This window comes from Antennarius striatus, chromosome 16, assembly GCF_040054535.1.
Source record: "Antennarius striatus isolate MH-2024 chromosome 16, ASM4005453v1, whole genome shotgun sequence".
Taxonomy (NCBI): domain Eukaryota; kingdom Metazoa; phylum Chordata; class Actinopteri; order Lophiiformes; family Antennariidae; genus Antennarius; species Antennarius striatus.
In genome coordinates, this window is record NC_090791.1 from 14,670,216 (window position 1) to 14,694,338 (window position 24,123).

At 39.8% G+C, this 24,123-nt stretch overlaps 3 protein-coding genes across 9 annotated transcripts; 1 reads left to right on the forward strand and 2 right to left on the reverse strand.

Annotated features, from left to right (window-relative positions):
• Nucleotides 1-9,230: 9,230 nt before the first annotated feature.
• LOC137609363 (G protein-coupled receptor 183-like) lies at nucleotides 9,231-10,220 on the forward strand. Its single transcript, XM_068336347.1, has one exon. It carries the CDS (start codon nucleotides 9,231-9,233, stop codon nucleotides 10,218-10,220), a length of 990 nt encoding a protein of 329 aa, XP_068192448.1.
• An 861-nt stretch (nucleotides 10,221-11,081) lies between these two features.
• On the reverse strand, nucleotides 11,082-14,887 carry LOC137609468 (zinc-binding protein A33). Its single transcript, XM_068336503.1, has 6 exons — nucleotides 14,344-14,887; nucleotides 13,992-14,087; nucleotides 13,656-13,886; nucleotides 13,546-13,568; nucleotides 13,347-13,465; nucleotides 11,082-13,238 (listed from the first exon to the last, which is right to left on the reverse strand). Exons 1-6 carry the CDS (start codon nucleotides 14,731-14,733, stop codon nucleotides 12,703-12,705), a joined length of 1,395 nt encoding a protein of 464 aa, XP_068192604.1. The 5' UTR covers nucleotides 14,734-14,887; the 3' UTR covers nucleotides 11,082-12,702.
• Nucleotides 14,888-19,662: 4,775 nt separating this feature from the next.
• On the reverse strand, nucleotides 19,663-23,746 carry crb3a (crumbs homolog 3a). 7 transcript variants are annotated; one of them, XM_068337161.1, is made up of 5 exons: nucleotides 23,138-23,746; nucleotides 22,792-22,906; nucleotides 22,380-22,574; nucleotides 20,049-20,092; nucleotides 19,663-19,957 (listed from the first exon to the last, which is right to left on the reverse strand). In XM_068337161.1, the coding sequence occupies exons 3-5, from the start codon at nucleotides 22,537-22,539 to the stop codon at nucleotides 19,754-19,756; spliced, it is 408 nt and encodes a 135-aa protein (XP_068193262.1). In that variant the 5' UTR covers nucleotides 22,540-22,574; nucleotides 22,792-22,906; nucleotides 23,138-23,746; the 3' UTR covers nucleotides 19,663-19,753. The 7 variants fall into 7 exon arrangements, with proteins under 7 accessions (XP_068193262.1, XP_068193256.1, XP_068193257.1 ...); XM_068337155.1 differs by having other exon boundaries at nucleotides 22,826-22,906; nucleotides 23,138-23,745; XM_068337156.1 differs by having other exon boundaries at nucleotides 22,380-22,583; nucleotides 22,826-22,906; nucleotides 23,138-23,745.
• Between the last annotated feature and the right edge of the window lie 377 nt (nucleotides 23,747-24,123).

Sequence of the window (24,123 nt, forward strand, 5' to 3'; positions counted from 1 at the left end):
AGCCATACAATAACCAAACAGCAGTGAAATTGTGTGAGGAGGTGTGCGCTGAAGGTGAAGCAGCAGTCCCCCGGTTGTCCAACAGAGGGCACTAGTGCAATAATATATCAACACAGAAGCTGAATTATTATTGATCAGGACATTCGTGCCGCTATTAATTATTAGCATGTGGATGAAGAGGAGGGGGAGCACTTTCACAAATATATTCCTCTGGTTTGTCTGCTTCCTTCTTTGCTATCTCATCAAATTCTGTCCACACGAGAGCACATGAATCGGTCTGTAACGGCACACAAGGTCAGCTCATACTGGATATATATCTGTGATCACAGTCATTTCTTCTGCTTTGGGATTATGTTAGAAAAGCAAACTCTGGTGCTTCCATGGCTTCGACAGCTACTGGAGTTACAGGAAAACGTGCACTCCAGCCCATGTATAACACAGAGGCCAAAATCACATTGTAGAAAATAATTCTGCATTTGTTGGCATCTGAATGGTAAGTTCATGCAAATTTCAGCAGTTGGTCATTACTGCTGCTGAGATACAAATGAAGTCAGACATCAACATCAATAAACACTCTGATACACGCCCTGTGAAATTTGAACAATCATAGGAACATTGGTGCTGACGTGAATGAAGTCCTAAAATAGCGAGCTGAAAGTGAGAATAAACAGGTGAGAGTGCGGTACATAACACGGCGCTGTGTATCGGGGTCAGCTGCAGCTTAGTGTCTGGTCCCTCTGGGCCCTCAGAGACAAGATTGTTCTCAGAGTCTGGTCACGCTCTTTGACTCGGGTCATTCTACAGGTATTTGGCAGGATTTTATTTTCCATCCTGGATTAGTAGGTTAAAAATATTATATTAAAAATATTATTTGTAACCTGAAGGGATCTTTTTGATGTAATGCTTGATTGTCATTAACAAAGAGAGACCAGAAAAATCCAATTTCAGGTTTATTACTGTAGACCTACAGTATGTGATAAAAGTCTGAGTCACATAAAGAAGTCATTAATTCCTCATTATCACCACATTTAGCTTCTATTAACGTAATTCATGATTTCAGTAGTCGGGGGGGCGGGGGGGGGGCAACAGTTGGGTGTGACACGTAACACTAAGGACCTCCTGATTCTGCCTCATCCGCTCCATTTGTTTCGGGTTAAACGTGCCGACGGAGTTGTGATTACATTTGATTCCATTGAGTCAACGTTTCATTCAAGACAAGCTATTTAGTTATGACACCTTTAAAATGCATACTGTACAATAATACACATGAAAATGACCTGTCAGTTGTTTGATTTTTTCTCTGAAATGTTTTCTCTTTAATGATGCTTTAAGGTATTCTATGACATATTTTTAAATATCAACTCCGTTCAGAAATTTACAAGAAAACTGTTATAATTTGTTGTTGTACAATTAGATTTAACTTTGAGATGTCTCTTTATACAGGATGGAAAAAGCCTGCAGACCAAATTAATTAATTAACTTCAGTGATTTTTAAAATGAATAGAAGACAGTCCATTTTGGAAGCATGTGAAGTGCTAGAATTCCATGGGCCAGTAATCTGAATGAGTTCCCAACAACACTCATCCACACACACCAACATTTCCAAACTGGGCACTTTGGGGAAAAATCCAAACCCAAAGCCAAAGAGTAGGTTTCCATCCAAGCCTCATTGTGCTCATGTAATGCACGGGTGGTCTCCTGGCGGTTATTTATCAGAGGACTTGTGCTGTCATGACGAAAGACGATCAGCCCTCTTCTTACCACGCAGTCTCTGATGGCCAGCTGACCAGAGCACGAGCCCCCTGGGAAGGCCCCTCAGCCCCTCAAAAGAGCAGAAGAGCAGAAAGGGCAGCACCTCTTATCAGGCATCAGTGTGTGTGTGTGTGTGTTTGTGTGTGTGTGTGTGTGTGTGTGTGTGTGTGTGTGTGTGTGTGTGTGTGTGTGTGTGTGTGTGTGTGTGTGTGTGTGTGTGTGTGTTGAGATTACAGTTTTCATGCAGGTTTTACGTTTGTTCTGTAATGAAATGACAAAAAGATGTTGTCTTACCAAACACTGTACTTCTTGTTGACATTGTCGTCATGTGACAGATATAACAGTGTTGCTCAGCAACACCTGAACATTAAATGAAATTGCTTCATGATGGTGTTTGTTTTGATTAAGGCAAACTTAAATCCTGTATTTGAATAATGAATATTTCCCACCAATGATAAATATTCATGACTAAGTCGTCAACAACGTTAGCATTCACAGACTCAGCTAATTTGTTTCCTGAGAACTCTGTGGGTGTGTTTTACACTGACAGCCTGTTGGCAAGGTCAGAAATGTACTATATACATTATAGGTAAATTTTGGTAAAGCGTAATTTAAGCAAGGTAGTATGAAATGTCACTTTTTTTTTCTCCATTCCCTTCTTGTCATGTAGAAATAAGAGGAAAAAAGGGAACTGGCACGTAGAAGAAACAGAACTTTAAAGTTCAATCTAAGCACTCTTTTATCTGCAAAAGGTAAAAAGGGGGATGTTATCAAACCACTTTCCATTTTCAGGATGCATTACATTGAAGAGCATCCTTCTGGGAAGAAGCTATACTTATACCACGTACATGGAAGCTAAAAAAAAAATCCTCTCTGAACTGACAGTGCAGCTGTGTACAGTAATTATTTTGAGAACAGCAGCGAGTGTGTATTTCTGTCCACTGTGGAGGTACAATAGTATAGCTTGTAATACACGTAGATATACAGGATAGATAGGGTTTAGTAATAAAGGGTCAAGTTTCTGAGTGAAAATATCCATTTGTGTGATGGTGTTATCTCTTTAATCAGACATACTGACACACCCTCCACTGCTCCAGCTACAGCATAACGGCTCTCTGTTAAATCATCAGGGCTGCTATAAGTGACAGAAATAATGCGTAACTGATGACATAGAGAGACGGCACGGTGGGTAGCACTGTGGGTAGCGCTGTCGCCACACAGCAAGGTGGTTCTCGGTTCGAGTCCCCGATCTGTTTGCATGTTCTCCCCGTGTCTGCATGGGTTCTGTCCGGGTTCTCTCGCTTCCTCCCACCTCCAAAAACATGTGCTTCAGGTGGATTGAGCTTTCCAAATTGTCTGTAAATGTGTAAATATGTGCATTTGTGTCTGTCATTCACATGGCTCCGCTGGCGTCGGGCCCAGAGTGTACCCTGCCTCACGCCCAAAGTCCGCTGGGATACGCTTCAGCAACCCTGCAACTCGCGACGGCAGATGAAGCGGGTACTGAAGGTGACTGGATAAATGAATGATGACAGAGAGAATCCAAAACAAAGTAAGAGCTCTCATCACAGATTTATGGATTAGTGATTAAGTAAATAATGGAAACACAGGCACGAAGTGCAAACTGAGCAAGAGCTTCCAAAAATGGCTTTCTGGCATCATTAGTCAACAGTTTAAAATTCAAAATAAGAATTAAACATTTGCTAATATTCATTTCTTATGCTCCACACCAACCACTTAAACACCAGTTGTATTTTTTGGTGTCTTTGCAGTTTAAACAAGTTTTATTCCTTTTTTAATCCTGATACTGATCAGTTGTCAGTTATACATACATAAATCTCATTCATTCATTCATTCATTCATTCATTCATTCATTCATTCATTCATTCATTCATTCATTCATTCATTCATTCAGTCAGTCAGTCATTCATTCAGTCAGTCATTCATTCTATTTGTTTTTGTAGGAAGCCATAATAATTCTTGCTGTTGTTGAAGTCTTCCTGCGGGCTTTCTCCTTTGTGGGCTCCAGTTCATGTGGGTTAAAAACACACAATCAATGTGGGTTTGTCTTAGTTTTCTGCAATGCCATCGCTTTAGCACAAATTCAGTGAAGTGGAGGCTTGGACTGCTTCAAACTGAAAAAACAAACAATTATTCAAAAATGCCATACATGTGTCATGTCAGCATTCTCAAACATTATTTCCCTGACAGCACAAACGGATTTTTAATTTTATGGTAAGTGCATTTAGTCACAGATGGACAAGCATATTTGTATTCACGACAGGTAACTACCCCTACCTCCTTCTGTGTTGTTTTTACAATACAATAATTCTGCAAACACTTGCAAACAGTTACTGCGTAGCTTGCCATCCTGTCAAAATATAAATCAAATAAATAAATAAATAAATACAAAACCAGTGAAAGTCCTTCCTCACAGCTTACCTCGACAGAAATACAGGATCCAACACTGAAAGTACATAAAAATTCATGCACGACTGCAGTATTGACTCAAATGATGAACTCTTCTCCAGTCCTAAGTCATGTTGACCTTAAATTCATCACTCATACATAGTTTAAATCTGTGCCTAACAGGCAAAGCACAAATGGGATTACAGAGAATATAATTATGTGTGAAAAGTGCAAATGGTAGATAAAGGCACAAACAAACTGAATGTTAGTATATATATAGATAATTAACTGCATAATAACCTGATTAACCCAGCCCTGAAAACAGGAAAATGTAGAGTGAAATGTAATTTCCATTAAAATAAGATTTCTAATAAGCTTTCTACCACAAAGCTATGACTTGGGCTTTTCTTGATATGATTTCACGCAACTGAGGAAGGTGTGGATAAATCTGCCCTGCACTCAAAGTAATGGTTTTTTTTTAACCCGTTCCTTCTATAGTCCTCTGATATTAATCCAACAACTGGACTTAGGTTTTAAAACACCAACTGTTATGAGAAAATGTGTCAGAATTATGATCACATCCAATGCAGCTCTGTGTAATTCAAAAAAAACTGAAAAGTGCTTTATGGCAGCATGCTTTTGATTACATAATCTACTTAAATTAAGTCACTTAGCGCCCTACAACTAAGAGGATGTAATTATTGTGATTAAGGCATGGTATTTAGAGTTGTATAATTTTACTAACGGGTGGAATACTGGTGAGATGCCCAGTCGTCCTGCTTTCAATACAGGCCATTCACTTAGCTTTACTTCACAAGGAGCCGGCTCAGAAGGTTCTCACCACACACACACACACACACAAATAAATATCTGATCTACAAATGCAGCTGATGCTAATGATCATTCTTAAAGTGAACAACTGTTGCACTGATATTGCACAATTGAAGCTCAGTCCTTCCTCCAGTGGGCCACGGCCCCTCATCTTCATTTGTGTCTTTTACTTTCTCTCTCCTTCGCTTGTCTGCGAAGGGAACGTTTTTGATTCATGTTTTTTTTCCACCAGGGTGTGTGCTTTTTGCTGAAAATGCTCTAATTCCAGCTCTCTTTCAGTCAAATGCCATGACGCAGTAGATTTCAGTCACAGCCCATTTCATCTCTCACGGCTATTAAATCAAGACCATAACGGGTCTGATAAAAAAATTTTTTTTAAAAAGTAATAAACAACATTTGTGTGACACTGTGTCATGCTCGTGTCTGACCATATGAGGTCGTTTATCTTCTATCGTTTGGAATGCTTTTGACATTCTGGCGTGTGATTTAAATAAACAACAGACTGCAGCTCCACAGATGAATGACGACACTAAACAACAGCAATCTGGTACTTTTTGCTAAATGCTAACAACAGTAAATATTTCCCATGTTCCCCATCTTGTTGGAGAATGTTAACACACTATCATTTAACCAAGCACAGCTGATAAAATTATATTCTGCACTTGGTCATAAACACTAATGCTAGAAATAATAACAATAATAATGATTCAGGCCTCTTGGCGGTGTATTATTATATTAAAAGCTAAATGATCATCAAGTTATTATACTTTATCCTGAGGGGTCATTAACCAAATCACAGTCATTTATCCAACAGTGTTGACATTTTATACACAACCACAATGTCATGCTGATGAGACGAGAGGGGACATTTACACCATTTAGTGTGTGTGTGTGTGTGTGTGTGTGTGTGTGTGTGTGTGTGTGTGTGTGTGTGTGTGTGTGTGTGTGTATTTTTGTGTCTTTTCTGCACAATGTTGACAATGACTCATAATGCACTTTTGGTTCTGGTATCTTAAGCGTCTTGAGGAAAATCTATGCAAATGATCCTGGCTGTGTGCTGCCTCCTGAGAAGATGCCCCTGTTGCTCGCGGAGTGCGAGGCAGAAAATAAAGAGAGAGATGGAAAGATTTGCAACAGCGTGAGTTTTACAGTGTGGTTTTTTTTGTATCAAAATGAGGCTCAAATCCATAGTCTTTTAATGTTTGTGTGTTGATTTCTACATGATCCTATCTGCCTTGTTAACTCCAACACGGCTGGAGGTGCCAGAGGATGGAGTCTGACTGAGAAACAAATAAGCAGAGAGGGAAAATGTGCTAAATGTAAAAAAAACAACAACAAAAAACAACAACAACCTCAGACTGATATAAGAAGATGCAGCAATAGAATGTACGTAGATATTACAGGTTATACAAGTGTTCTTATAATGACCCTCTACTGCCCCCTAGACCAAAAAGAGGTATTGAAACCACACGTGACGTCACTGCTCTTTCTATTGCCGCTTGCTGTGGCAACAGGTAAAACTGTTGTGTCTTAATTTTACACTAGGACAGAACATTATGTTTTACTGACCCTCAGCCAAACACTTGAGGGGGGATCTTCCGGCTCTACACAGCTACTGTGATTATTGTAAACAGTTCATAAGGCAGCCCCAGGATGCCTCTGTTTGCATCACAGTCATGATATTATGATAAAAGCAAACAAAACCAGGTTGGACACCGATGACATTTGTGTGTTGTTGATATATTTCTGGTGCACCTGTGCCCAGCATCTCAAGTGTTTGTAAGAAGGGATCAACAAATAAGTGAGGATGACACATATCACACCAGTAACCCGCTCAGTGTCACCAGACACTGGATGATCTCCCTGAGATAATATACATATACTGTATACGTGTGTGTGTGTGTGTGTGTGTGTGTGTGTGTGTGTGTGTGTGTGTGTGTGTGTGTGTGTGTGCGTGCGTGTGTGTGTGTGTAAAGAGCCCCTCTAACCAAATATCAATAAAGCAGTTTATTCATCTGAATAGGGGAGCCTCTACCAGGTCCCTCATGTCAAGATGGCCCACAAAGACTAACGAACAAACATCCATGGATTTGGGAACCCACAGAGGATGTCTGTGCACAGGGGCCAAGATGTTGTGCCACCTGCCACTGTGGGCATAAGTGGCAAGCCCCTTTTTTTTTTTTTCCAGCATGACTGTTCTGGAACAGAGAAAAGAGACTTCGCCTGGAAGCGTTGGGATCTTGAATGAGATGTGAGATTTGTGATATACTGTACGTATGTCACGATCCCTCATGAGAAAGTCCAAGAGATCCTCCCCTACAAGTCTGCATCAAATCCACGACACTCCTGATAATTTATAAAAGAACCCCAGAAACGCGGAGAGATGTTTGACACTCTCTGCGCAGAAGAACGTTTTCCTCACCGGTGAGTAAAAATAAAAGACGTAAGACTTTGAAAATGCTCCAAACATCAGGTGGTAATTTAGTTTTGCTTTACAATCTGTTGGACATTTCCATTAATTACAATTAGCTTGATTATTTACTAATATTAACACGAATGCAATAAAACGCAATTTTACAAATAACTGGAGAAAATAATGTTGATTAATTGAGTTTAAGTGTATTTCTTCTCACCTCATCCTTTTTTTTTTTACTTCAAATAGACATTTTATCCTTCAATTGATAACCTGATAACATACCATTACGCATGGTGTAGTTATATTTCACATCATTTACATTTGTTTAAAAATATTCTTAAAGACTACAAATATATTGATAAGTGAATTTATCAGTGTCGTTTCAAAGAATGTTTAAATTATGCGAAACAAAGTAAGAGAAAAGCAGAAGGGAGAATAATGTTCATGTTTTAAGAATTTGTCAGTGGTGATTAATGCACATACAAATAGAAATGTTACACATTTGTTAGACTGACGGTGTTTCGCTGTTTTTCTTAAACATTCTTTGCACTTTTCAATAAAACACAACATATCTAGCGTGAACTCCTTTTCAACATATATATTGAGCTTTTTTCATAACGACTAGATGCAAAACAGTTAATTATACTTTTGGGTATTCGGCACCTCGTTAAAAGTTCCAAAATACTCTTTAATATTCTGTTTTGTTTATTTCGTTTTAAGAAGATGTGCCTGTAGGAAAACACAACTGATTAAGTTTTCCACCTCCAGGGATGAGTGTCTTGGAATAGAGCTTCACTCCTCTGTGGGTGTGATTAGTCCCACAGGAGCGTCTGTGGCCTGAGGTAGATCAGGAGAGGTGAGAAAACACAAGCCACTGATGGACCAGAAGGAATGTCCATGTTAAACCAGGAGAGGCCCCTTGATGGCTTTAAAAGGAATCATCATCATTCTCTAGCTCCAGTAGTCCAATCAGTGGTAGAAACTCTGGAAAATTCTTGTAATATCAAGGAGTTTAGCAAAGTAACCTCAAAGCCGCTGATTATCCAGTGGCATCAACAAAACCTGACATTTAAAGTCTGCAAAATAAAAGCCTCCATTTAACTCCACTGGGAGCCAAAGACAGAGACACAGCTCTTAAGGTCCAGGATACATATAAAGGTTTGCTTCATGTCTGAATCCAGTTATTATCCATCAATTCAGGCATGATTACATTTGTGTTCCAAGTTATCATTGTTTTCCAGGCAGAAATTAGCTTTAAGTTTAACTAAATGTCAGACTCAGGCTTTTAGGAGCTCCATGAAGTTTAGATTTTCACTGCTCTTACTCTCAGTGGTCTTAAGCAATTGTCTGTATGCAGAATATGAACCTTGCCATTTTAATTTGGGAACAGCTGGCCTTTTATCCTTCTGTGAGAGGGTGGTGCTTTTAGCATGAGTCCCTTAAGTGAGTTAGACATCCCTGCATACAGGGAGCCACGGTTCCCAGAGGTAGGTCCACTCAGACACAATAACAAGATAATAGCCCCAGGAAAAGCCCTGATGGTGTTTGTAACATGTTTTTGCTGTCAAGGAACTGAATCGACATCAGTCTGCTGCCAGTTTGAGCCAATTGGGAGTAAACTTTTCAGCTAGTTGGAAAGTAGAATTCTGATGAACAAACATGGTATAAAAAACAAGCTGAACAAACACTTTACCATAATGGCAAACACTTGACTTTGAGGTGATGCTGATGATGAGTGAGTGAAGATGGTAAAATGTGTTAAACCCTAACAACTGGTATTTTTACTCTCCCGACAGTTTCCTGGTTTTGCAAATGTAGAATCATGGAGAGAAATTTATCTTCACCACTCAACTCCATTTTCCTCCCAACTCAACTCCCACTCAATGCCACCGCTGATGCCAACGTTACGATCAAACCCTTCAGCGTATTCGATGGCTGTGAACAGCAGGTGGAGGGCATCCTTTTTGACATTGCCCTACAGTGCATCAATGTGGTTGTGGGAATCCCTGCTAATTTATTAGTCATTGCAGTCCTCATCCAGCACCGTAAAGAGCCTTCTACTTCAGACATATTTTTGGGCTGCCTGGCATTCCTGGACATCTACTTTGGCGTCATGACCCCTATCACCCTCCTCAATCTTTACCACTGGCAGAGCAAAGGGGTGTGGTCCTCCATTAAGTTCTCCTATGGTGTGAAAGACACCAGCGGTCCGTTGTTTCTGTCCTGCATCTGCCTCGATCGCTTCGTGGCCGTTCTCTTTCCAGTTACCTTCGGGCAGTTTAAGCACAATAAGTACAGGATGAGCCTCACGGTGTTGGTGTTCTGCCTTACCTTTGCCTACTCAGCAGCCAAGGTTGTAGGAGGCCTCCCTAACTTTGAGAAGGTGTTCACGGGTGAGGTCCTGGTCATATTTGCATGGATGGTTTTGTGTAATGCGTTCATCCTGTGGGCCCTGAAGAGGTCCCGTGGTGCAGGTAAAGACGAAATGCACCCCCTGAAGAAGAAGGCCTTCATAACGGTTCTTTACATCCTCTTCATCATTGTGTTTAACTACCTCCCACCTGTAGCACTGTTTCCATTTGAAGACTACTACACCCCTGATGTGTTTCGTTGCTACGTGCAGCCTGTGGGCTTTGCTTTCCTCAATGTCAGCAGCACCATCCAGCCTCTTGTCTATCTAGTTCGTCTGGAGAAAGTGCCTTTCCTCTCAGATACTCTGATTAAGAAATGGTGTACCCGTGAAGCTGGAAATAGAAATGAGGCGCCACCTGTACAAAACCCACCTGCTCAGGTTCAAATACCAATTGCATAAATTACGGATGACCACCTCTGTCTTTCCTTGTTCAGAATGAGAAACACAAAATTACAACAGAACGTAACCACCCTGAGAAATATGGGGTGTGCCCTGTGTCCACTCACAGAGCAGTACTTTTTTTTGTACAACTTGTCTAAGCTGTGCAGAACTAAAGCTGGGTGTGTCACTCTCACCGTTTTATAACAAACAAATAATAAATTAGATGAAGCAGTACGCTCCAGCTGTTGATGTAGAAGAGGTTAGGATTAGAGATTATAACAGATTTTATGAAGGCAAATCAGCCGAACGCTGACTGGTAGTCAGTAGTGTTTTATTAACTTGTGAGTTGGAAGCTGTACGTAGTCAATACTTAGTGACTACAGCATCAAGTTATTGACCCAGACCTCTCCCAGAACTTGTCTACTAGTGCTATTCAGCCAGAAAAATGAAATGAGCATGAGCTGTTTGGTGGTAGGAGTGCTGTTGTGGAATGGAACTAAGTGAACACATCATTTCACTTTTCCCAGTTGGTCATTAGAGCCTCTCTAAAACCAGAGGTTAGTTTTTCTATTCTGGAGAAAAAAAGCAGAGCAACACAATGGACTCAGTATAACAATTCCTGCTGTTTTTAGATATAGATATAAATAGGTTATTGTCAAGTATCCAAACATGATGATTCATAGTCTCGGGCGATTATACACGTAAAAACGTAACTATAACAACTAGACTGACTCTTCTAGGAGATCTGTAACACCTGTTGAATGTATTGAATGTTCTGTTTTCTTGAAATAAAAGCGCTTTGGGGGAAGGAATTCAATGTTGGCGGTACAGTACAATTGTGAATTAATTTTGCTAATTTAATTAGGGATTCTCTTCCATTCCATTATCTTTTAACTCGATAGATTTATATTTAATGCTGGGTATATAGCTGTAAAATAATGTGTCAATAAAACGCATTGAAAACGAGACAACGTGCGGAAAAGCAGCATTTTAATTTCATGTTTTTATGTGCCAACCATGACCCAGAAGATTTAAACAGCATGAGGTTCATGTGTTACAAGCAGTCTTCGTTTCAATCCTTCATGACATTTACTTGACTTTGGCACCATCATGTGTACAAAAGAGACCAGCAGACAGGGCGGTGCAGTCTAAACCCTGGTGAGTACCTCAGACCTGTGTGTGTGTGTGTGTGTGTGAAGTCTTAAAGTGCATGGTGTTGTACAAGTTAGAATAGTGTCTGTCCTCCCAGGCCAACATGCCATCAAACAAAAATTATAGAACACCAGAAGAACAGACTATATTTTGTGTTTGCCACACATCTGAACCCAATGTCTGAAACTCCTTCATATTTTTTCAAAATCTTTTATCAGATAGAACACTGCTCAGCTATATTTTCCAACTTATTTGAACAACTTAGGAACTTTCCCTGAATTTTATGTTAACAAATCAACTTGTTGAAAAGAACGATCATTCTGTCATGGTGCATGTTAGAACACATGACAGAAGAAACAAGGTAGTCACAGACTGCAACATCCCGCGATATCATCACATTTTTGTGCCTCTGGCTTCCTGAAAATGTTGCTTTTTCTTTTGTTATTATATCTCATCAGATGTGTACCTAAAAAGATATAAAAGTGAAAATTTGACCTTGACCTAGTTTTTCAAGGTCAAGGTTGTGATTTAATTGTTATCCCCTTTCCTCCCTGAATATAACGCCTTATGTTTCGTATTTCTATCTCATTTAATTCCTGAGATATGTGCAAAAAAATGTGCTTTTTCTTTCATATTTCTATCTGTTGTGAAGATATTTGGTGGACGGCCGGACAGACGAACACACAAATACTGACAATTACAATACATCACCGCTTTGTGGGATGAAATAATAATAGAGGTGTTGTAATTGGCACTTCCTTTGTGCAAAATTGTAATGATATATTTGTAATTAATGGCCTATTCAAAGATCCACCTGTCTAAACATTGTTGTTTAAGGAATAATTTTGCACTGTTTTGTCTTCTTGCTGGGCTTGCCATTTTCCTCAAGGGGCTTCTCATACAAAAAAACCCCCTTTGTCTGCAGACACCTACTAAGAAGGTGATGCCACTCACGTGTTATAGGTAAATATATAGACAGGAGCAGCAGCTGATTTGCTTACCTTACCACAAAGACGGAAAACGCGTGAAAACTGCTAAATTGCAAGATGCAGATTAAAAACCCTTGATTTAACATGTCGGTGAATTTTGAGAGGTTTGGAAGTTAGATTTTTTTTTTCACCTATGGACAGAGAAAGATGTTTTAAATTTTCAGCTGAGCTTTGTAGTGTATTCCCCAAAACCTGAGACAATTCCTTCAAGAAAGATGACAAAAATCAAATATAACACATGTTCTTGAAACTAAAGAGATTAAGGAAAGTATATGTGCCCTGGGGATTATGACAGACAACTCTCATACATAAAAACACTAGTCCTATTTTCTTACATAAATAATAAATCACACGTCTGCTTATTGACGCAACATTGTCATAAGTATCTTCTCTGGCATGATTCTTAATGGCTGACTACTCTGTGTGTAAAAATAGGGAAATAAAGCATCTGTGAAAGTATGTGTGAATGTGTAAATGAGTGTGTCATCAGCAGGATCGAAGAATGACACTGTTCCTTTGTTGTAGTCCAGTAGCACTTTAACCTGTTTTGGAACACTAACCATCAGTGGAGTGGGTGGTGAGGTCATAGCTCGAAATTCTCCATCCCGGAAACACAGAGTCCAGAAGCCGTTCTCAGGTCGAGCAGCGATCTCTTCGTTCCTCGGTACAGATGAGGAGGCCACACCCAGCAGCCAGTCCTGATTACTTCCTGTTTCCACAATCCAATGCTGACTTCCTGAACCCAAAGCGGTCATGCCTACCACTTCTGCGCTGATGTGGAAGCGTTCTGGGTTGTCAGGGCAACATCCGGACTGCTTTGAATAGTGGAAGGAAGTGAGGTCATCAGACAGGATGAGACAGGGGTGTGCCGTGTTTGGGTCCAATGTCACAGGAGCTTCAAATAGAGGAAATTAGCAGAAAGACCAGATGTTAAATGAGGTTATATTTGGTTCTGCTTTATTAGACAATTTAAAAAATGAAAATAACAATTACATGTACTCACTATAGTCAATATGATCCAGCATTTTCTCCCAGACCCTGTACTTGAGGTTGGACAGATGCTTGGTCACATCCATCAGTAACCCAGACATGATGTCTGATCCAAACATACTGCTTGATCCTCTGTATTTGCAACAGGAATGACACACTAAGGATAACACTTCAGAGCAGCAAAGAGTGGATAGAATCATTTGTTGACTTACCTGTCATGAGTGGATTTATAATTCTGGAAGATAGAAGCATGCATCGTCAATAATCAAAGGTTTGATAAGACTGATTAAAAAAAAGGTAATGTTTCCTGGACTGTACAGACCTTCAACAGGATCATATCATCTTCTTGTAGCTGCTCCTGTATGATGGAGACGGTGTCTGTGAGGGACACCACTTCTGCTGAGAGTTCTTTAATCTTTCCCTTCATTTCCGCTATCTTCTCCTCCTCTTCCGTCTTCACAGCTGCTATCATCTCCAACTCTTCGTCGTAGAGAACCTGATGAAGGTGCTCAAACTGGCTTTTGATCACTGACTCTGTCTCCAGTGCCTGATTCTGAGGGGTGATATTACCAATTGTGTTGAATCCACCACATTTTCATTTAATTTTAAATGTATTGTTGTTATTATTATTATTCAGAAGCGTAGCACCACAAGCTACCTTGATATATTTGAACATGCTTGAAGAGGTTGTGTGAATCCTTTTGAGATTTTCCAGTTTTCCCTGCAAAATCTTGAGGGATGAGGCGAGATCATCCTGAAAATCAAGCAGGCCTCAGTCAGCAGACGTCAGCTATCTTACCAAAATAGCTTTTCATATTTCAAATATGTTTTAGCTCTGTGGCTAAAAGATGATAGTGTGGAAAGCAATCAGGGCGGACTAGTTGGACAACATTCTGCAATTATGGATTTAGGTTATTTACTTTGTGTTGAAGAAGACAGCAGAGGCTGTTTTCTAGGTTATTGTTTAAATATAGATGTGATATTTTACAACAGGTATTTATTCCTCTTACCTTGCAGTCTAACACTGCCTCTTCAATAGGGGAGAAACTATGTTCCTTGTGTTGTTTGGAAGCTTGGCACACCACACAAATGGGCTGCTTGTCATCCAGACAGAAGAGTTTCAGCCTCTCTCCATGCAGACTGCAGTTCATCTTCTCATCCAGTAGAGAATTCTGTCTCTTCACCTGCACAACAGCCTCGCAGACGTTTTTCAACGCCAGATTGGAGGGAATGCTGGCCTTTGACGCTTTTTTCCTGCATAGCGGACACTCACGTAACCCTGTGTCCCAACATCTCTTCAGACAGCTCCTGCAGAAGCTGTGGCTGCATGGGAGCAGAACAGGATCTGTAAAGATGTCACAGCATATGGGACATGTGAGATCCTCCTCTGGGAGCAACATGATAATAGATTTATCATGTACACAATAAATAATCCACAGCTCAAAAGAGGGTAAGTCCTCAAGTTGAAGTCCTCTTTGATTCCTCAGTCAACAAGAGCATAGCTTAGCTCTCCTACTTAAGCTTGAAGACAGAGTACATTAACAGCCTACTCCTCTCATTATCAGGAGTGAATGTTCTTGGTTTTCCTGTGCACAACCTCTGTGGGAGTAACTAACAGCAGCATAAAAGCAGAAAGCAGCGCTGGGAAACAGGAAGTGACTTCCTATTGGCCAGCTGTAATTAAAACTGGTTGGTATCTACATGGAATGTCATCATTCAGGATACCAATGCTTCTGTAGGTTTGTGTTTAACGTTGTTGTTATCAACTCATTGTTGGAATGAAGTTAACTTTTGTCGACCTGATCATATTAGTGATTTAGTCTGTACAGAGTTTCTGCTATAGTTTGACTTAGTACATCAGTGAATTAGGTGACTGTAGCATTGTTGCCATTGTTATGTTCACAGACAGGTTTCTATAACGTAAGAAGAGCTCACTTTTCTGACAACTGGTCAAACCAGCTTGGAGCAGACACAGTATTTTACTCAAATAATATTTGATTGTACAAACCAACAAGTCCCGATTATATTATAGACAGATTATATATAAAGGAGGTCTATCACTCAGAACACGTGCTAGAATTAGGCCCCCTGGAAGCATTACACTACATTCAAGGCTTCTAAATTCCATACCTTCTATTATCAGAGGCATATAAATATTGACAATTTTAATTATAAAGGAGAAACAAGAGATATTTTTATCTGACAGAGAGGTGGAATCCAAGAACATGATCCAGGCAGGCAAAAAATAGAATAAAGTGCACAGTGAATAATCTGAAAGCTTTTTTTTCTTGTAGTCTCAAGAATAATACTGCAGACGTGTTTTTGCACTGGTGCACATTGTTATTCTAAGAATTGTCTAATTTTAGATATGGTCATGTTTATTATTACAAAAATCCAGACACATGCAACACAACATAGCTTGCAGAATATTAAATGTCTTCGTGCAGTAAGCCCACTGGCATTTCTGTAAATCAAACACAATGCCATGTGTCATTTTAAAACTGATAAAGGTATTTCAGGGATTTTATTTTGTTAAAGTTTAACTGGAAAAACAGACAAGCGAATCATTAGGTAACTCTTAGACAGAGCCAAACTGAGTCTCTACAGGTACCTGACTCAATAAAGGCCCAGCCCATTACCAGTTTTTATTTTACTGAGGGAAAAGTTAACGTCATCTTTTCAAATTGGACTTTTGTAGGCAAAATGCTGCAGGTGCTTGACAGTTCAATAAATGTAAAGTCTGTTCGGCCTACAACTTAGTCTGTGTCTTGAATTTCGCCCACTTGTGTGATTGAAAGTGACACCCCCGCTCTAAGGCCTTAAGCAGTAGCAGAACAACTGTGACTTAGTTTGGTTTCACAAACCTTACCCTCACCTGGTCCTCAGGTATCCAAAATGACTCGCAGTTGAAATACAGTTTGTTATAAAATGAAACTAAATATCTAAAAAGTACAAAACAATCCTGATTCTTTCCCTGGACCACATCTCAACTTATACTTATAAAGTTCTGCTGGATAAATATATAGTTATATGAAGCGTGCATATTATATAGTGTGGAAGTGTGTTACGAGAGTAGAGTAGAACTTTATTGATCCGTTAAGGAGGTTCTGTCAGGGAAATTAACTGATAAGGGTTTGAAATTACTAATAAGGGTTTGTCTTGTCTTTACATTTTTTCTACTTTATTACGTCTTATTAGAGGTGACATAACTTAGCAAAGTGTTTAGCATGAAATAAAGGTAGCATTAGCTTTGTTAAAAGCCATACACATGCTATTGTAGAAGCCCTGAGTTGGTCCAGTGATGAGCTTAAAACCAGCCAAGATTAAATGTTTTCATCCCAGAGTTAATGATAGCGTTCTACTTTTCCAAGCCCTGCAAATATATTAGTTATACATATTTCTATATGCGGTTATAGATTTCCTGTAAATGTCTGAACAATGAGATCATAGTGCATCACAATTACTGCAGTGTCTAAACTACTCGTAGTCGTCCTTGACGGTTAAGTGTGTCCGTTTAACAATCACTAGATTATTCTTGATGTGTGTGTCGGTCTGGCTCGGTGTGTGCAGTAGGGTGTGGGTGCCTGAAAATAAAAACAATCATTTTCTCAGAAAATGTAGTGTAGTCATGGATGTTTATTCCTCTGTCTCTCCTCCTGTCTATGGTTGCCATGACGATGACGTTATATTTCACCACCGATTCAGCCCAATAGATGCTCCAAGAGGCAATACAAGAAATCTAAAACTATTGAGTACAAGAGCCATCATTAGTGAAGTCCAAATGAGGTTTCAGGGGGCCTCAAACCCCTTGGGACAATTGTGTTGAAAACTGGTTCATTACTCAAAGCCTCATTCATTGCGAATGTGGGCGTCCTCTGCTGGCAGGGTGGCTGTACTACAGCCACACAAAGGTTGATGACCCCTTTGAGGTTTCCTGTATTGTATAAATTTTGAATAAAACCAAATATAATTTAATTTAATAAGTTAAACATATGCCCTAGACCTTATTCTCACCTACTGTGTAGATTTAGAACACCTGACCATGCTCCCTCAAAACGACATCTTGTCAGATCACTCCCTAGTTACTTTTGACTTTGCACTTACTTTTGACTTTACACAACGTTAATCCACCTGAAAAAACCTTCCTGACAAGATCAATCTCTGATGCCATAATAGATAAATTTAAAGAAAGAATCCCCTCAGCCATGGAGTCAGTATATTCTGCTGACCCTTACTCTAGCACTAACCTAAATATTGACTATCTCACAAACAGGGACATACTAAAAACAACTCTAGATGAGATAGGAAAAGTACAAAATAGAAAAAGTCATCCCATGGTTTAAACTGTAAGTCCACAAATTTAAACAATTCTCCCACAGACTGACGTAGCCTATACAACCAGGAAAGACACCTTTATAACATACAAGAATGCTCTCTGTAGAAGTAGAAACACTTTCTACTCTACATTAATAGTAGCCACTCGGTGTTCCCAGGCTGACTAAGAAACACAACAGTGTTGAGCCTACCATCCCTTTAAACCTGGACTGCGATGACTTTCTTGGGTTCCTTCTAAACTAAATAACAAGTCTTAGGGATGAAATCTGTCATATGCTGCCAAACATTAATCACATAGCAGAGGAATCAGTCAAAACTAGCAATGTTCTGGAGCGCTCTCAGCAAATGGAACTCTCCGACTTAAATTCCCTGTAATTTCCTCTGCTAAACCCACCACCAGTCTGCTAGATAAAATTCCAACTATGCTTCTTAAAGAGGTTCTAACACTGATCAATAATCCCATACTGTCAATAATTAACCAGTGCTTTGAAAATGGTTATGTACCCATTCTTTTAAAGTGGCTGTGACCAAGGCCCTCCCTAAGAAACCAAACCTAGACGTAAGCCTCCTCTCAAACTATAGGTCGATTCTCCAAACTGCCATTTCGGTCTAATATTCTAGAGAACGAAGTGGCCAAACAGCTAAATGATAACCCGTCAGTCAGATTTTAGAACAAATTACAACACAAATTACTGCACTGCACTGTGCACTGCACATTTTTCTAATACTGTACCTCAACAACATGTCTTTAATCCTCTTCTAGTGATGTCAGAAACTTGGGAGTCATTTTTGATCAGGATCTGTCCTTTTCCATATTAAGTCTGTGACTCCAACAGCCTTCTTTCATTCATGAAACATTACTAAAATTAGAAATTTCTTATCCTTTAAAAATACAACAAAAAAATCATTCATGCCTTTGTTACTTCTAGATTACATTACTTCAATTCCTTATTATTGAGCTGTTCAAGCCCCTCCATTAGGATTTTACAACTAGTTCAGAATGAGGCTACCCGCTGGGAGAACCGTCTCTCCAGTTCAAGGGAGTTACATTAATTACCTCAGGAGCTTCTGTTTTTTTATTTGCTTTTCTTGCTCATAATATATTGATGCTTTACATGCTTGCAAGATACTGTCGCCGTCTACGCGCTTCTACTCAACAGGTGGGGAACAAGTATAGAAGACAGGAAATCCAAAGGCCTGGAAATCCCACCCCCAATTCAGCAGCTAGAGCTCAGTTTTATACTGTAACTGCAATTCCATCTGGCCCATCTGCCACTCTCTCTTTTCCTTGCCCCTTTCCTTGCCCCTGTCACCCTTGTATGTCTTTTCCCAACCAACCAATCAAGGTAGATGACCGCCCACCAGAGTCTGGGTCCTATACGGAGTTTCTTCCTCAATGAGGGAGTTTTTCCCCGCCTCAGTCGCTTATGCTTGCTCTGGAGGATTCTGTTGGTTTCTCTGTCTGTTTAAAATGTCTGCTGATTTGATTAAGCGCTATACAAATAAAGGTTGATTGATTGAATACATAACCACGACTTAGTAAAAACATGATTTATTTTGATGCCTTTTGCTTTGCATGATTAGTTTGGTGACAGATTCCCATCAAATTCTGTGACATTAAATTAGTTTGATTACTTAATGAACGTGAAATGTGCAAATTCCTTTCATTTTCTTGCTATAAAACTTAATATTAAGATACAACAGTTTTCCAGTCAAGCTTGAGGTAAAAGATCAGCATGGATTTTTCCAGCGACGGTAATTCATTAACGGCATAAAATCAAGTACAGGTACATGTAATAATAAGGGAAAGGAGAGGAAAACATCTGTATACTAAAATTATTTGTGGTGATAAAACACTAAAGCTCATCTGGAGAGGAAATGTTTCAAACCTGTACAATTGTTCTTAAAAATCAACTGCATCTATACATTCAGGTGCTTTTCTTCATATTCAGGAATCATTCACTGCTTCTTATAAACCTGTGATGGTTTTTCAGTTCACTGTCTTTCAAGCCTTCTCACACAGAACGGTTGCCCTACAAAAGTTCTTCCTCTCGCGATGTTTAACACACAAAAAACCTAAAAATTTCAAATGAGTCTTTCTTCCTTCGGTAGCTTCAGAGCATCGTTCGCCACCACACCACTGGCACCAGACTGTTCCTCAGCACTGGGTCGGTACGTCCCCTCAGTTTGCCGTTTCTTTTTCAACTTGAAGAAGAAGAAGATGCCCAAGGCTATAGCCAGGACCCCCAGGATGACCACAGGGGACACGATAGCTGCAACATTGGTTCCCTGAAAATGGGAAAACACAGGACAGTGATCAGTCTGACTGTGGATACTGTTGGATGTCATTCACCGGTGATGGAAAAGATTTTTCACTCACGTTGTTACTAGAACGGGTGTCTGTTCCAAGAATTGTATAATTCCCTGTTAAAAGAACAGAAACATTGTGAACACTCTAGTAACTACAAACTAATTCTTGTTGTTTTAAATATGAGCTTCCTGCTGGTAGACTGCTGGCCCTATCTAGCCAACATGAAGAAGAAAAAGAAACATTTATTTGATATTATGCAACCATACAACGAATTTACAAGCTTAGTATGGCGAGCTGGTCCTGACCTGCTGCACCCTGAGTAGGCTGCCACTGCAACATAGCCTAATGTTTCTAACATGTATGTTTGTCACCGTGGTGCATCTCAGGGAATAATAATCTAGGATTTTTTAAAATTTATTTATGAGTGCATGGAAATAGGAGGAACCATGAACTTGCACGCATATGCATAGATCTGTGTTGTGAACATGATGGTTGAAGTTAAAGGAAGATCATGGCATTACGAAACGGACACCTGTCGCCTGAGTGAAACAGACCTGCAGAAAATAGAGAGGCTCTTCAATGGAGCTGCTCTCTGACAAGAAACAGCAACTTTGTAAAGAATTAATTATTTACTGGTCATCAGACAGAATTCAACTTGTTCCATTTACCGGTTTCATTTCTACCCTCACACATATATTAACCAGACAAGACAGGTTTCAATCTTTAGTCAAAACTCTTGTAAAGAAACTGGCCTACTTCCAAAAATATTCAAATTTCATTTTAGTGCTTGTTTTTGAAGTCACCACACAAAAATACACACACGTGAATGAAAGCAAGCACACAAAGCAATCATTATAGCATGAGATTTAATGCTACAGTCTGTTGTATCAGAAGCAATGAGCGTGCTAAAACAGCATCCACAAACATACACACACTCCGAAAGAAATGAAAGCAAGAAGGTAAAAAAATAAACGATCATGATTCAAAATCGAGAGCACAAGTGCATGAGTCATACTCGGCTCTGCTTCTTTTAGTCTTGACCCGATTTACCCTTTGGGATCCTGATCCTTCCACCTGATGGCAGAGAGGAGGGCACCTGCTTTAATTGTTTTGTTACTTTTACATTTATCTAACAGTTTTTTTGTTTTTTTCATCCAATCTTCTTTGCATGCTGGCTAGCCTATGTTGCAGCTGCTAAAATGCCAAACCATGCTGCGATGCCACTATGCATTCCAACACTGCCCAACAAAACAAAATGCCGCTCACTCCATGCAGCCTGGATCACCTAAGAAAATAAACCGTCTGCTGCATTTTTTTTTGCATAAGTCCTCCGTCCGTCTCTACCAGCAGATACAGTTATATAAGTTCACACAATTGTGTGTATAGTAGGATCAAAATCGCACACAGCCTCCGTCAGATTTGGATGAGACGATTAATGTAACACCCCCTGATGGAGATGTCCTTCTACTCATTGGACACAGAAACATCCAAATATCTGAGCAGAAGGTTCACATTTAGGTTATTAGGATACACTTTACTCATTAGTCAGCAATGTAAAGACTTTACACACACAATCTTGTGGATTTCTGACTGTTGTAAAACTTTAAACCTATAATGACCTTTTCAACTGTGATTATCAAAGTTACACGTCTTTTACATGCTGTGATAACATTACTCACAAGTCAAGTGAAGGAAATTAAAAGCCAACAGCGTAGCTTTTAGTCTTGTGCAAACCTTCAGTGAAACACACCGGTGAGTTGCTGTTTCCAGCTGTGTTATCCATGACTAGCCATGTGATCACACAGGGGCATCGTGAAACTCGCCCAGTAACCACTTGACCAGGAGACCGGGTGAGGAGGAGGAGCTCAGGAATGCAGAGTACAGGGGCTGATAAGTTGACCCAGTCAAATAGGCCAGTTTAAAGTATATATTGAATCTATTTTCATGATTGTGTCAAGTCATATGCAGGAACACAGAATAATTACTTTAGTAAGAAAGTTGTACAATGGACACATTGCCTCTCTCTTCTATCATTCCTTCAGTAAATCATTCACTTGGGTAAACACTAAACTTTACAAGGACACAAGTACAACTTGATAACAAAAACCAAGGTTTACAGACAAAGGTAACCACACACAAAAGAAAAAAAACAAATGCATTGTGAAATTCTTTTGTGCATGTAATTATTGATAAGATAAATCGATCTCTTTCTCATGCTCAAAGAGTGCATTCCATTGCTCATACATGTGTTACATTTACTCTGGAATGACTCTGTCTTTCTTTTTTTAACTTCTTTTTTTTTCTTTTGCAGGAATTAACGGTGCATGAAGGTTGTGTGGTGAGAAGGATGTCATATTTGTGTGGGAGTGCAGAGGATGAAGGGATTGGTTACTGACTCACCCCTCACAGGATTACTGCTGAGCGCCAGCAGTAACACACTCATGGCCACAACCCCCGGCATGGTGAACGCATCCGGACGCACTGCGCTCTCTACCTGGGACCAGGAGGGCCAAGTGAGGGCAGACTGGGGCTTTGGATCATCAGCTCGGGTCCATTTCATGACACAGCATGGATGTGACACCCACCTTCAAGTAGCTGGAGACACTTTATTATCAGGAATGTCAAAAATATATATGGTCATATATATGGTCAGGTTGTTTTAATCTGATGATGCTCATCCATTGAATCACACCTCAGCTGGTTACAGCCACCATTCAACTTGTTCAGGCCGCGGGACAATAATGACTTATTAATAAAACAAAAAAACTGAAAACAACTTTAAAGCAACTCGGTGATATTATTAAATAATTACTCAATTCGTTGGCGAGTTAAATCTAAGCAGATACCCTTGATCCGGCTGCCCTCAGGTGATCGACGCTGAACGCAGGTCGTTTCCTCACGGACGAGCCATTTTGCTTCCGCCTCACCTTGTAAAAAAAAAAAAAATAGCGACAAATCAGTCCGATGAAGACAACATCCGAACACAATACACCGCTGAAATACTTAAATGGGTCCAAGATGGTACCGCGCTACATCCTCGATTCGTTTCCAGTTGGAGTTTCATGTAAAGCAGTTTTTTTTGTTTTTTTTTGTTTTTTTTAATTTGTCTACTCCTCAGATCGCCATCGGTCACGTGGTTCGGTTTGGTGTTACATTACCTGAGTAGAGATCCACCTGCGGCTCCACGGACAGACGCTCCTTTGTACAAAGTCCAAGAAAAAACACAGTCTAGTGAAGCGGGACCGATCCGAATTCTTCTGGTGCCACTGAAACCTCTCGTGGAATACACTGAATATCACCAAAAATAACTTTAATCACATCTCTGTCGCAGGATGAATATGCAACTACAGATACTTGATTCCTGTTGGACTTTAAAAAAATTTTTTTTTAATCTGTGTTGTCAGGTTGCTCTCCCCAACCAGCTGTAATACAAAGCCTGACTGTATTCTGTCGGTGCCCGGCTCCCACCTTTCAACCTGTCTGCTGATGGCGCCGCTATGAAATAGCGCCCCCATCAGGTTTTATGGTAAACAACTTCATAGCGGATATCCACATTCCTGGCATATTTTTAAGGTTAAATTCGGTGACCAGTTGGTCCAGCGGACTCTAATCCTCAACTAATCTTTCCTCTCAGACCCACAAAGTAAAGAAAATGTAGATTTCTTCAAAACCTAATCTGTGTAGGTCAGATTCTTTTGGACGTTGTGAAAGAGTAGGGAGGCATTTGAGAAAAGGGAACACCGTGTGGAAAATTACTCCCAGGTTACAGCAGTGAGTCTGACTGTAGAGATACCCAAAACCAGATTAATAAGAATCAGAGTAACATTATTCATAGCATGTTTTTCCAAGCTAAATAGAAAGGAGTTAAAGGAGTCCAGATTTACAGATTGTCAGAACGAAAGTAGAAAAGCCCTCAGAAGGGTGCATACCATACCATTGCAACAATTTCCCACTAATTCAATCAAGATTAAACTTTTTTCAAAATATTCATTGATTTACATGATATCGCTTATAGCAATGCAGACATTTTATCAGAGAAGGCTTTAGTAAATATGACCTGAATCTTAAATTTTGTTCAGTAGACGCATGATTGAATACATATAATTGTAAGAAAAAATGTATATATGAATTTTGCATAAGGGCT

Excerpts from the sequence above, each read along its gene's own strand:
- LOC137609363 (XM_068336347.1), top strand. The coding sequence starts at position 9,231 with ATGGAGAGAAATTTATCTTCACCACTCAACTCCATTTTCCTCCCAACT.
- LOC137609468 (XM_068336503.1), bottom strand. The coding sequence starts at position 14,733 with ATGTTGCTCCCAGAGGAGGATCTCACATGTCCCATATGCTGTGACATC. Across the intron at positions 14,088-14,343 it reads AGGCAGTGTTAGACTGCAAG|GATGATCTCGCCTCATCCCT; the intron begins GTAAGAGGAATA and ends CTTGATTTTCAG. Across the intron at positions 13,466-13,545 it reads TATAAATCCACTCATGACAG|AGGATCAAGCAGTATGTTTG; the intron begins GTAAGTCAACAA and ends TTGCAAATACAG.
- crb3a (XM_068337161.1), bottom strand. The coding sequence starts at position 22,539 with ATGAAATGGACCCGAGCTGATGATCCAAAGCCCCAGTCTGCCCTCACT. Across the intron at positions 20,093-22,379 it reads CAGCAGTAATCCTGTGAGGG|GGAATTATACAATTCTTGGA; the intron begins GTGAGTCAGTAA and ends TTCTTTTAACAG. Across the intron at positions 19,958-20,048 it reads ACACCCGTTCTAGTAACAAC|GGAACCAATGTTGCAGCTAT; the intron begins GTGAGTGAAAAA and ends TCCCATTTTCAG.